General features: G+C 38.2%; 1 protein-coding gene across 1 annotated transcript; it reads left to right on the forward strand.

Moving 5' to 3' along the window:
* Positions 1 to 10,547: 10,547 nt before the first annotated feature.
* LOC116126530 (protein ALP1-like) lies at positions 10,548 to 11,970 on the forward strand. The gene is made up of 3 exons (XM_031412217.1): positions 10,548 to 10,727; positions 11,191 to 11,416; positions 11,510 to 11,970. The coding sequence occupies exons 1-3, from the start codon at positions 10,548 to 10,550 to the stop codon at positions 11,968 to 11,970; spliced, it is 867 nt and encodes a 288-aa protein (XP_031268077.1).
* The last annotated feature ends 2,012 nt before the right edge of the window (positions 11,971 to 13,982 follow it).

Consider the following 13,982-nt stretch of genomic DNA (forward strand, 5'->3'; position numbering starts at 1 on the left):
GATTGTTTTTGAATGTATGCTTTGTACTTGTTGTATATTCATGGTGCCCGGTACATGAGCCTTAGACTAAGGGTGAATGTTTAAATTTTTTTGGCTATGTATGGTTGTATAATTTATTAAATAGGGCATGCGTGTTCTAACTTTCTCCTATTCTCGATGTACACTCTCTTCTATCTCATTCCCCCAAATGTAAATGAGGTTTCTAAATTATTGATGTAAAGAATTTTTATAATTATTATTGTAAATTAGAACGATATTTTTTGTAATGTACTTGATGACGGAGCAAAGGACAAGGCAACATACTTGAAGACTCAAGATGTTTATACAGGACCCCTAGGTGACCCACCGATTCTCTAGGCTTGGGAAATAGTTTTAGTTGGGCCATGACCGGCACGTTTAATATTTGTTTAGAATGCATGATAAGGTTGAATGTCAATAACATGCCAAACAATGTATTCTAACAAATATAATAATTTGGTGAGACATTAAATAACAAAACCCTCAATTAAGTATATTAAGCAAGTAAGCCTTCCATCCATGGTTTTAATCAAACCAGTTCGTCGAAACTTGTTAGTCAAAGCGAAGGGTACACTTCTACCAGTGGGAGGTTAAAATGCATTGGAGTTTCCTTAATGGTGATGGGTCGACTTAAAATGACAGTTTTGCTTGTTTGCCAAAGCGAAGGTGTGTTATAAACTGCGTCATAGGCATAGTAGACAGTACACATATTGTGTGTACATGGTGACATGTAGTGTTCACTCTATGATACTGAGAATCACACTGAGGACGATGGCATGTAGTGTCCATTGGATTGTGTGATTGGCTTGTTGGCTTTTCACATTGAGGTTGATAGTAGGAGCTATCAACTGGTGTGAATTAAGTTTGTTGGCCTACACTAATCAACTCATTTTGGCTTGTTCGCCAAAACGAAGGTTTGAAATGGGCAGGATGGGATCTCGGTCCACTAGGAAAGTCAACAGGCTTTCCCGAGTTAATGGTGAGGGCTATTGACTTGAGTAAAATAGTGGGAGAACGTTTAATGAAAGAACATATTAAACAATAATAATGAACAGGGTAATAAGGTTACTTTTTCTGCACTTGTAGATTCACTTAAAATTGAGCAAAATGATCCAACATCACTGGACAAATCATCGAACTGGGAGATAAATGGAATGGTGAAAATTTCGTGACTGGTATAGAAGTATAAACAATATACTTTAGTCAAGCGATAGATTATTACACCATGAGCAAGTCTATCACCAGAGTCTGCGTGAAGTTCTATCCATGAGCTGGGTATGTATATGTGAGTATACACATGATGCAAAGCAGAAATGACTAGATACATTGTGCTTGCATCAATGGCACATTACTGTGACAGCAGTGCCAGAAAATGGATTTAGCTTCTATTCTTCATTTTCTTCGAAGAAATGAGAAGCATATGGTGTCTCGGTCATTATTCAGATGTAGGATGGAAGCGGGTACCAAAATTGGTGATCATATACTCAAGTGGACCGAGTATATGAACAAGCTTGAGATTTTGGGATGTGGACTTAAAGAAGGTTTAGCAATAAACCTAATATTACAATCATTACCGGATTCTTATTCTCAATTTGTCTATGACTTCATTGAGGAAGATAAGAAGAATACCCTTTCTGAGCTTCTAGATTTGTTGAAGGCTATTGAGTCAGGCATGAAAATGTCAGAAACATTGATGTTGGTTGAAGCCAGCTCAAGTGAAAAGGAAAGGGCTCAGAAGTCAATGGAAAGAACTGTTACAGAAATGAAAGGCGTTTGTCCTCATTTTGGGAATCCCAGCCATTGGAGGAAACATTGCAAGGCCTTCCTAGCAAAACAGAAGAAGAATGTCACTTCTTCGTTAGGTATGTTTTGAGATTAACTTCTCCTGTAAACATCTAGTTGACACAAGATGTGGTTCACATTTGATTGATGTGCAGGAACTAAGGTAGAGTAGATTGCTTGCTGAGGGAGAGGTAGAACTACCAGTTGGAAATGAAGCATGCACTACTATATTTACTGTAGGATCTTATCGTCTGATTTAGCCAATGGGCTTATTTCTTAGAACTCGTGGATCATTATGTTTTTTCTTCAGTTTCTAGAAATTATATTTCTTTGTCCACTTAGGATAAATGAGAATATTAGTTTACTAATGGATCATTGTCCTTGAGTGTAAATAATATTCTTTATGGAACTGTTTCATAATAATATGTTCTTAAGAAAGACAATAAGGATAATCTCAAAAATGACAATTATGCCAACTTTGGCAAGTTGAGCTAAACATACCTGAGGGGATGTGTGATAGTATCACAACTCACCCCTCTTTTTACACCCCAACACAATGGAGTGTCAGAAAGGAGGAATAGGATCTTACTTGACATGGTGAGGTCCATGATGAGTTTTAGTGATTTACTTGCATCATTTTGGGGTTATGCCCTCGAGACTGCAACTCACGTTTTGAAACGTATGCCATCAAAGTCTGTAGATAAGACTCCATATGAGCTATAGAGTGGGCGAAAGCCCAACTTGTCTTATCTAAGGATTTGGGGTAGTGAAGCTTATGTTAAGAAATTGACTTCGAACAAGTTGGGCCCAAAATCCTATAAATGTATATTTGTAGGGTATCCAAAGGAGACCAAAGGATTCTACTTCTACCACTCGGAAGAGCGCAAAATTTTTATTGGTCATTCTGGTATCTTTTTAGAAAAGGAATATTTTCTAAGAAGTACTAGTGGAAGAAAAGTAGAACTCGATGAAGTTCTAGAACCACAAGATATACTAGACAAAAGACGAAATGATGTGCCCCAGGAAGTGGTTGAGCATCATGAGGAGGTTACTCCACAATTTATGGATCAAAGTGAACCACCTCAGGTAGCACAAGAGCTAAGTAGATTTGGAAGAGTACGCCATGAGCCCGAGAGATACGGTTATCTCGTGACTTAACATGGTGACGTACTAGTCTACCAAGACGATGAACACAGAACCTACGAAGACGTTATATCGGATCTAGATTCCTTAAATGGCTTGAAGCCATGAAATTTGAGATGGACTCCATGTACCAGAACCAAGTGTGGTCCTTGGTGGAACCACCTGAAAGGGTAAAACCCACAGGATGTAAATGGGTCTTCAAGAAGAAGACTGACATGGATGGCAATGTGCATACTTATAAAGCATGACTGGTTGCCTAAGGTTTCAAACAAATTCATGGCATTGACTATGAAGAAACCTTTTCTCCGTTTGCCATGATTAAATCCATCCGGATTATGCTTGCAATTGCTGCATATCATGACTATGAGATTTGGCAAATGGATGTCAAAACTGCTTTCCTGAACGGAAACCTTGATGAGGATGTGTATATGACACAACCTGATGGTTTCATTCTTGATAGTCAAGCTAATAAGGTATGCAAGTTGCAGAGATCCATTTATGGACTCAAGCAAGCTTCAAGGAGCTGGAACATTCGTTTTGATGAAGCCGTAAAAGAATTCGGTTTTATCAAGAACGAAGATGAGCCTTGTGTTTACAAGAAAGTGAGTGGGAGTGCAGTAGCATTCCCAATGTTGTATGTCGATGACATACTTCTGATCAGGAATGATATACTGAACTTGCAGTCGGTAAAGACTTGGTTATCCAAGTGCTTCTCCATGAAGGACTTAGGGGAAGCAGCCTACATCCTTGGAATAAAGATCTATTGTGATAGATCGTGTAGGTTGCTCAAACTATGTCAAAGTACATAGACAAGGTACTTAACACATTCAGTATAGAAAAAATCCAAGAAGGGATTTCTTCTGATGGCATATGGTGTCTATCTCTGTAAGGATATGTGTCTTTAACCACACAATGAGAGAGATAGAATGAAGAGGATCCCACGTGCTTTAGCAAGTGGATCCATCTTGTATGCTAAGATTGATATCTAATGTGCATTCAGCACTTGTAGTGGATATCAATCAGGCTCAAGTGAGCAATATGTTATGTACTTAGATTGATGTCTTATGTGCACTCAGCACTAGTAAAAGATATCAACTAAAATCCAAGTGAATGACACTGGGTGAGTGTCAATGGACATTCTTAAGTACTTGAAAAGGGCTTAAGAATATATATTCTTGGATTATGGAGGAAAGATGAGCTCACTGTAAGAGAATACAGTGACGCTATTTCCAAATAGGAAAAGGATGATTATAGTTCGCAATTTGGGATTACACATTTTTGTCTCAATGTAACTGAGTGAGCTAGAAGAACTCGAATCAGTGTACTACAGTGAGTTCTACAATTGATGCTAAGTATATTGCATTTTAATGCTACCATGTAGGCGGTTTGGATCAAGAAGTTCATTACTGAACTTGATTTGATTTCAAGCATTGCTAATCCAGTATAGTTGTACTGCGATAACAATGGAGCCATTGCTGTGGCTGAGAAATCACGGTCTCACCAGTAATCCAAACATTTACTTAGTTGATTCAATCTGATCTGAAGGATCGATAAGAAAGGGAATGTGCAGATTTGTAGAATACCTACCAACCCACTATTGAAGTTTCTGTTGTATCAGAAGCATAATGGGCACTTGGGTCATTCAATGTTGAGTGCATGAATGACTGGCTATAGTGCAGGCACTTGGGTCATTTAGTGTTGAGTGCATGAATGATTGGCTATAGTGCAAGTGGGAGATTGTTAGAGTAGATGCCCTAGAGCCAATCAATTATTGTAGAATTGACTATTTGTAATAATGTTCATTAATCAATAAAATGCATTTTATTCTATATCGCGTAAATCATTATTATTGCAATATGTATTGATATATGTCATTAGAATGGTAGAATCGTGCCGAGGGTATCAAGTGTTTCAAATCCTGATAGTGAGAACCCTATGAGCACATATGGTGGCCATTCTAGAAACATCCGTAGCCCCAGTATTATTTTGAAGCAAGGGTACAGATAATACGGTAAGCCTATCATAGTGTTGAACGACCCTGTCGAAAGGTAGTGACTGATCTCACTTGTCAAAGTTGTTTGGTGACAACCTGATGCAACACATGGGTGCTTGCTGTAGACGGATATACCGCAGCAAGTTTACTGGACTGACCCACCAGAGGATTCCATATGGATGGTAATCCTAGTGTCTATAGAATAAATCCTCTAATGAATGGTGGTGCATGTGATCCTTAGACTTGAGATCACCGAAGCGCCTTGTACACTGATTGGTGTAGTTTGACACTAGTCTAACGCAGTTCTTTTCAGAGCTGTCAATACGATGGTGATAGGCTGCATCAAGGAGTGTATCAAGACTATGGTAGATTGACAGAGGATTCATCACTCCCGAGTACGGGAGAAGTTATCTCACGGCCCAATTCAGTATATGGCAATGACATTAAAACTGTGGCCACAGTGGGATTGAGTTATTGCTCTATTCAGTTTATAATACGGGTCATTGGTCCATAAACTGAATACATAATATCGAGAGTAACTGAAGGTTGACACTATTTCTATGCATTCGTCTCGTCAAGATAACGGATGATGAAAGGATCGAATTGCACGGTAATCATATCGTTGACAGGTAGCTATTTTGCTGAATCCGAATCTATCGGGTGGCCATGATGCCTTGCTAGGGGCCAATCTTGGTTTGTGTATTAGTGAGACGATTAATTGGTGTTAATCGTGATACTATACACTGTCGGTATGATGAAGAGCCTATGGGTCACACACATAGAAGATAATTTAAGAGCCAAGAAGAAAGAAGGGCATTTTTGTCTTTTTAGGTGAAAAGGTATTTTGGTAATTTCATAGTGCAATTAAATTTGCTAGGGTCGTAGCCTTTATTTAATTTGTTAGAAAAATTAAATAAGTGAAATTACGTTTAAATATGTGTTCGCACATATTTACTTAAATCATCATTATTGTTAAAAGTTAATTAAATATTATTTGATTTTAATTGAGATAATGATGAAATAAATAAAATATCTAAATGGGAGTGTTTGGTAACATGAGGTGTTTGGTTGGAGCCCAAGTCTATTCCATATGGGAATAGGGCAACTTAGTTTGCCTATAAAAGAAAAAGTGTGTGTGTAATTGAGTGAGAATTTTTTAATTGAAAAAAAAAACACACACACACAGTAGCCTATACACACTCTCCCACACCACTTTCACTGTTTGAAAAATCAAATATTTCTCTTTTCTTCTTCTTGATTTCTGAAGGCCAAGGAGGATCTAGCAAATCCCTCCTTGGTTTCTTGTGATTATCTTCGTGTAGACTTCGTGGGTTCGATCCTACACTTGGATCGGTAGCAAACACATTCAGAGACAATATTGGTGGAGCCTCCAACGTGCGTATGGTTCTAAACTCATGAGTAACCTTTTGTGCAGATTTTACTTTAATATAAATTGTAAAATTATACCCTTGATCTTGGCTTATGTAAACGATCCTTATATTATATTTTTCGTTGTTTCCGTTGCATATATGGGACCATTTACTAACAATGCCGTTGAACAACATCCTTGTAGTTGAGCTGTTTGATGTGTGGGGAGTTGACTTCATGGGTCCCTTCCCAAATTCTTTTGGGAACGCATACATTTTGGTAGCAGTGGATTATGTATCAAAGTGGGTGGAAGCAGTTGCATTGCTGTCTAATAATGCCAGGGTAGTGATTAATTTTGTGAGAAAGAATATTTTCTCAAGATTTGGAGTACCACGGGTAATAATTAGTGATGGAGGATCGCACTTTTGCAATAGGCAATGTGATGCCCTGTTAGGAAAACATGGGGTGAAACATAGAGTTGCAACACCTTACAATCCACAGACTAGCGGGCTAGTGGAACTGTCGAACAGAGAATTGAAGGGAATTTTAGAAAAGACAGTTAATGCATCTTGGAAAGATTGGTCACGGAAATTGGATGATGCATTATGGGTCTACCGAACTGCATTTAAGACTCCGATTAGTATGTCTCCGTTCAGGATGGTCTATGGAAAGGCATGTCATTTGCCGGTAGAACTCGAGCATAAAGCCTATTGGGTAGTCAAGCAGCTCAACATGGATTTACGAGCTGCTGAGGAAGAAAGGATGTTGACTTTGAATGAACTCGATGAGTTCTGTCAAGAAGCTTATGAGAATGCTAGAATGTACAAGGAAAAGACCAAGAAGTGGCATGACAAGCATATCCGGAAGATGAAATTTGAAGTGGGTCAGAAAGTGTTGTTGTTTAATTCTAGACTTAGGCTTTTCCTAGGAAAACTAAGGTCTAGATGGTCCGGACTCTTCATAGTTACAAGAGTTTACCCATTCGGAGCGGTGGAGGTGTCACATGAAGAAAAAGACACATTTAAGGTCAATGGCTAGAGGTTGAAACCATACATCGACGGAGTGATGAGTTGCAAGTCAATTCCCCTCTGGCTTGACATTCCGACATGAGAACTTGAAAGAGTCGAGCTTTCCGACTATAAACAAGCGCTCGTTGGGAGGCAAGCCAAGTGTTTTCATTTGTTGTTGTTTATTTTTATTTGTTTAGTTTTCTTATGATTCTAGATGAAGTCTAATTTGTGTGTTTTTGGGTGTTTCAGGTGAATTATCGAATCAAAGCAGAAAATGGAATTGTCCAGTTTTCATCGTGGCGAAGAACATTTGTGAAAAATTTGGAATTCAACAAGTCCTAGACTTTGCCACGGCGAAGTATCTATTTCACCAAGGCGATGCGTCTTTGTATTTTTCCGCCGCGGCGAAGAATTTTGTTTTGCTGCGGCGAAGCAAAGTGGGCAAAAATTCACTAAAGAAAATTCGTCGTGGAGAAGATCGTTCTTCGTCGGGGCGATGCGCTACTGTAATTTTTCGCCACGGCATCAACTGGGTTTGGTTTTTAGGGTTTTAGAATGAAGGACTTTGCTATGGCGAAGATTGTTATTCACCGCGGCGAAACCTAGTTTTTATAAATACTTTGCGCAACCCTTCATTTGTCGCGAAACTTTGCAACCCCATTTGAGAGAAAAATTTTCCACCTTTAATCCAGAGCTTTCCCAGTGATTTCCCAGCAAGGTTTCTCACTCCTTAACCTTTCTAAACACCAAAACAACTCGATCTAACCAAGATCTTTGCGAAAAATTGAAGAAATTTGTGGTTTCAAGAAATTGGGGGTTTTGTAATCTCGGATGATTTTGACTAAATTAGTGGTGAATACTCCCTTGTTTTGGTAAGATTTCAAGTTCCCTAAGCTTTTAATCGCAATTTTTTGAGTTTAGATTTGTGGATATGAAAATATTGATTATAGTTGAGTTGTGAAATTTTTGTGATTTTGTGCGTTGATTGTGTTTGAGGAAGTGTTGATTTTGCATTGTGTGATATTGAGGAGTGTGGGTTTTGAATTTTGGAGTGTTTGGTGGAGTTTGGAAAAATTGTAGTTTAGGGGTCTAAGTGCAAATTTTGAAAGTGTTGTTTTACTGTAGGATTGATTCTGGTTGTTCATAGGGCGCCTAGGGTTGAATTTTTAAGTTGAATTGTTGAGTGATTGATAGTTTTGGAAAAGTGCCGCTCAAGGTATCATCAAAGGGTAAAGGAAACGGAAAGAAAGTGGACAACCGGTTTGTAAATGAGAAGGCTCGGACACACTATGAAGGGGCAGCCCAAAGGAAAGATAAAGGCTTTATTTGTTAGAGTAGATGCCCTAGAGCCGATCAATTATTGTAGAATTGACTCTTTGTAATAATGTTCATTAATCAATAAAAGGCATTTTATTCTATATCGCGTAAATCATTATTATTGCAATATGTATTGATATATGTCCTTAGAATGGTAGAGCCGTGACGAGGGTATCAAGTGTTTCAAATCTTGATAGTGAGAACCCTATGAGCACATATGGTGGTCATTCTAGAAACGTCTGTAGCCCCAGTATTATTCTGAACTAAGGGCACAGATAATACGGTAAGGCTATCATAGTGTTGAACGACCCTGTCGAAAGGCAGTGACTGATCTCACTTGTCAAGGTTGTTTGGTGACAACCTGGTGCAACACATGGGTGTTTGTTGTAGGCGATTACACCACAGCAAGTTCACTGGACTGACCCACCAGAGGATTCCATATGGATGGTAACCCCAGTGTCTATGGAACAAATCCTCTAACGAATGGTGGTGCATGTGATCCTTAGACTTGAGATCACCNGGGTGTGTTTTGCAATTCTTTAGAGTTTATATGTTTGGTATAGGATGTCTTTTGTAAAGTCTAAAAACTTAGAGATTAAACTCTGCGTTTCAGTCCAACGGCTCTATATAAATTAGCTGCCTCTTGTAACTAATTCAGTTAATAAAATTTTCTAGAAAGTTTCAGCTTGAATTTGTTTCTTCCTCTCTTGCTCTTAAAGTCATTCAGTTGGACATGACTGAGGAATTTAGTCTTGTAACTCCTAGAGCAAATCATCTTGTTCTATTCCTACTTATCACCTTCACAAATATTGACATGGCCTGTGTAATTTCTGAAATAGTCTTCAATCATGCACATAAGAACTTGCATTCTATTGAATCTATACTTGGTTCGATTTTATTCTCCAATTATGAATTGATTTATGCAGCTGCACATTAACGTTTATTCTCCAAGTTCGAATATTTTAAAAACAAGTTGGCTATTGTGTGCCTATTATGTAGGTGTAAAAATGCTCAACGTTTATACAGTCAAGGAAATTTAGAGTAAAAGCAGAAAAATTGATGATGAAAAGTATAGTGCTGCTTTCTTGTTGTTGTCTTATGAAAACAGATGGGATTGTTGTGTCACTTTTTGTTTTACATTTTGAGGGAATCTGAGTATATGGCAGTTTGTACATATTATTCCTTTATTAAGAATAATTATGAATTAAGCTCCTCTACCCTTTTGGGTTGGCATTACTTGCTCATTTTGGCATATGACTCCAAATATGTTTTCATTTAGGAAGGCACATAGTTACCTATATTTTTGGTAAAGATTCTTGGCGGGGGCAATTTTGAAAAGATAGCTAAGATTATACTTGTGATTGATTTAGGCAGTCAGGTAAATATAAAATTGATCTTGGTCTTCTTTTTATTTGATAGGTCTAGACATGTCATTTAGTTATAATCCTTTGATATCATAATGACAAGTAATACATAAACTGTAGATTTGCTTAAGAATATTAAAACTGCAATTGCTAAAATCGGGCAAAGCGGTAACAAATTTAGGATTTTTCAACGTCGAATTATAGGTCAGTTAAATTAAATATGTACAGTTAAAATTAACCATACAAATTATGTTACCAATTGAATTGCTAAAAGAAGATAGTTTTCAGGGATTGATGTGAAATTTTTGTGATGTTTATGTTGGTTTGTGTGGTGGATGAGAAATTTTGATGTGTGGGACGTTGAGAATTGTATGAGTGTTTGAGGTGAATTTTGTTTCACTGTGATATTATAAAATTATGGTGTTTATGTTGTTTAGGGTTTCATATTCAGTTTGATTTCTTCCATATACAATTGCCTGTGTTGGGTTTAAGGACTTGTACATACTTGATTGACTTCATTATGCTTTGACCCATGAATTATGTGAAACAGCTATGGCCCGTTTAACAGTCAGGCAAAAGATACACTTGGTTGCCCTTCTAGTCTTCCATTTGGATATGTTGGAAACTATGTACACCATGCTCGTCCTTCTTGGGTTGGCTAATGCACTTAATACACGGGGTAGACGTAGGGCTGCTACATCATATGCCAGTGAGTCTGCGTCTAGATTTAAGGTTAGGTCGATCAATTTACACACCATGCTTTTCCAAAGTGATGAGTTATGTTTTGAGAGCTGTAGGATGAATAGGGCTGTATTTCACAAATTATGTAATTTACTTACTATACATGGCAACTTAAAATCAACCTGTCATTCATTCGTAAAAGAATTATTTGGGACCTTTCTTCACATCCTTGCCCATAACCAAAAGACCAGAGTAATGAAATGTCAAATGCGTAGATCCACTGAGACGCTAAGCCGCAATTTTCACTTAGTCCTGAACGCCGTATTAAGGTTGCATACTCTGTTGTTTAAAAAACCAGAGGCCATTCCCAAGAACTCAACCGATGAGCGGTGGAATGGTTCAAGGTACAGGCTAATCACTAGGTTTATGATGCACATGTAGTTCAGTACCTTATTAAAATCAGAGTTAGTGTTTTCTTTAAAATATTGTTGTTGTTGTTTTTGTTCTTTGTTAGAACTATTTGGGAGCCTTAGATGGAACATACATAAAGGTTCACGTGCCGACTGACGATATACCTAGGTGTCGGTCAAGGAAAAGTGAAATCACAACTAATGTCCTTGGTGTTTGCACACCTGACATGCAGTTTATATATGTCCTCGCTGGGTGGGAAGGTTCCGCTGTAGATGGTAGACTTCTTAGGGATGCCATTACTAGGAGAAATGGATTAAAGGTCTCCCAAGGTAATATAACAAAAAAAAATGTATTTTTAGTGTTAGGGTCTGCCATAATAGTTCATTTAGTAATTGTTATTGACTTGAAGTTGCTTATTTTAGGGCATTACTATTTGTGCGATGTTGGATACACTAACGGGGAAGGGTTTTTGGCCCCTTATCGAGGACAACGATATCATTTGAGTGAATGGCAACAAGGTCACCAACCGGCATCACCACAAGAATTTTTTAACATGAAACACTCTCAAGCAAGAAATTGTATTGATCAATGTTTAGGCATCCTGAAAGCTCGATGGGGAATATTGAAAGACGCATCTTACTACCTCATCAAAACTCAATGTAGAATCATTACTACATGTTGTCTTTTGCACAATTTCATAAAGTTTGAGTTGCCTATTGACCCTGTTGAAGCGGAGCTTCAGGAAGAGGTGAATGATGAAGGGCTAAAGGATGATGAAGGGGAATTGATCAGGCACGTTGAGCCTAGTGCCGCGTGGACTGCATTTAGAGACAATTTGGCGGCTGAAATGTTCAATACTTGGATGGCTGCACAGAATGAATGATTGTGCTTGTGTTTAGTTTATGTGTACTGTTGTGACTTTTTAAATTTCTGTCTTTTCTTATTTGCCATGTATGAATGAACCCAAACACTAATCTGCCTTTGTTAGCGGACTTGTACATTAAATGTTAAGTGATCCCGTTCATGTATTATTTTTCCTGATTGACTTAAAATTATTCAACTCGCGCATATCAGTAGGTCGGACACTGTGTATAAATGAAGTTGTAACCTGATTTTTTTGTACAATATCACTAATATGCCTTTTTTTGTTTTGTTTCAGTAATATGGACAGGTCAGCATCACGGTCCCATGAGTCTAACAGGAGCATTAGCATGCATGATGACCCTATGCCTATGAAAGGGGGTAGAAAGGGTAAGACAAAGGCTAAAGGAAGTAAGTGACAGTGGACAAAAAAGGAGGACGCTGTGTTGGTGGAGTGTTTGCTGTAGTTGAAAGGGCAGCCACTTTGGAGAACTGAGCAGGGGTTCAAGTGCAGTTACCTAGCTGAGGTCGAAAAGATGATGTGGGAAAAGCTTCCTCATTGCGGTTTGAAAGCACAACCACATATCGACTTGAGGGTGAAGATGTTGAGGAGGCAATATAATGCAATCAACAAGATGCTTGAGAAAGGTAGCGGCTTCGGGTGGAATGATGAGGAGAAATGCATTACATGTACCAAGGATGTCTTTGATGACTGGGTCCAGGTAAGTATGCTTCTGTTGGTTTATTTGTGTAAATTTTAAATTCTAAACTGCACGTTTATATGTACTGATATAGATGACACATATCTTATGATGATTAACATTTTTGTAGAGTTATCCTTTTGCAAGAGCACTGCGACACAAACCGTGAGTGCACTATAATTCCTTTGTCGTAATCTACGGCAAAGACAAGGCCAATGGAGATGGTGCAGAGATAGTAGTTGATGTTGTTGAGGATTTAGATAATGACAATGCTGAGAACAATGATGAACAGATGGACATCGTAGAGGTCGATGTCGAGGGGTGATGTAGTTGATTCTACTTAGCAGGCGGCTGCTGCCAGTCAAAGCAGAGATGCGGTCAGCAGTAAGAGGAGGAAAAAAGATTTTGGAAAAGCAATAGATTGGCACGCCACATTGGGCAGGTTTGAAACTGCATTGGTTGGGACCCGAGCAGAGCTTAAGGGTATTGCTGACTACTTCAAGAAGGAGACTCAAGAGAAAGACAGTAAAGGGCAGGTGTATTCCATCATTTCTCAATTGGATGGATTCACAGTCACTAAGATGCTGACAGTGACCACGAAGATTTGCAAGGAACCTCGCAAGATAGATATCTTGTTTGGATTACCAATGCACGTGCAGAGAGAATTTGTGAAGATGTAGCTTGGAGCAAGTAATGAGTATCGAGCAACATTTGATTTCTAGTGAAGTCTTGTAATAGGTTTTATTTTTCGTGCACAGGGTTATTAGATATCTGACACAGTGGTTGTCTTCCCGTAGTTGTATTTTGCCTATATTCTAACAGCATATAGGATGATGTCTTTTGTTATTTTTTTGTGAAACCAGGTCTGTCTAGTAATTAGATGGTATTGGTTTATGATTGCAATTACTACGGGAAGATATGAATCACTAATATGGAATGTAAAAAACTCTATAACTTTGGTAGTGAAGTATAAAAGGATGTGTACATGTATGTGCATTTAATGTTTGTTGTCTTAGTATGTTGAATGTGGCATTTTGATTTACTTATGGAAACTAACATTTAGGTCACCAGAAAAGTACGGTGAAGGTATTCTAGCATTTATAATCTGTCATTTCAAGAATTTTTGTTTTCTTTGCCTCTTTGATGTGCTTTGTTTTGTGGGTTGGTTTGCACGAACGATGGGAGGACCACCACGTTGCCCAATTGTGACGACAGAAAGCACAAAAGTTCGTGAACAATGTCAAGAGAGTCACACAGTTTGTATAGATAGCAATGTGAAAGGTATTACGATTGGATAGTTATGGAGTCAATTTGTTGTATGGTTAGGAATAAT

This window comes from Pistacia vera, unplaced genomic scaffold, assembly GCF_008641045.1.
Source record: "Pistacia vera cultivar Batoury unplaced genomic scaffold, PisVer_v2 Contig1040, whole genome shotgun sequence".
Taxonomy (NCBI): Eukaryota; Viridiplantae; Streptophyta; class Magnoliopsida; order Sapindales; family Anacardiaceae; genus Pistacia; species Pistacia vera.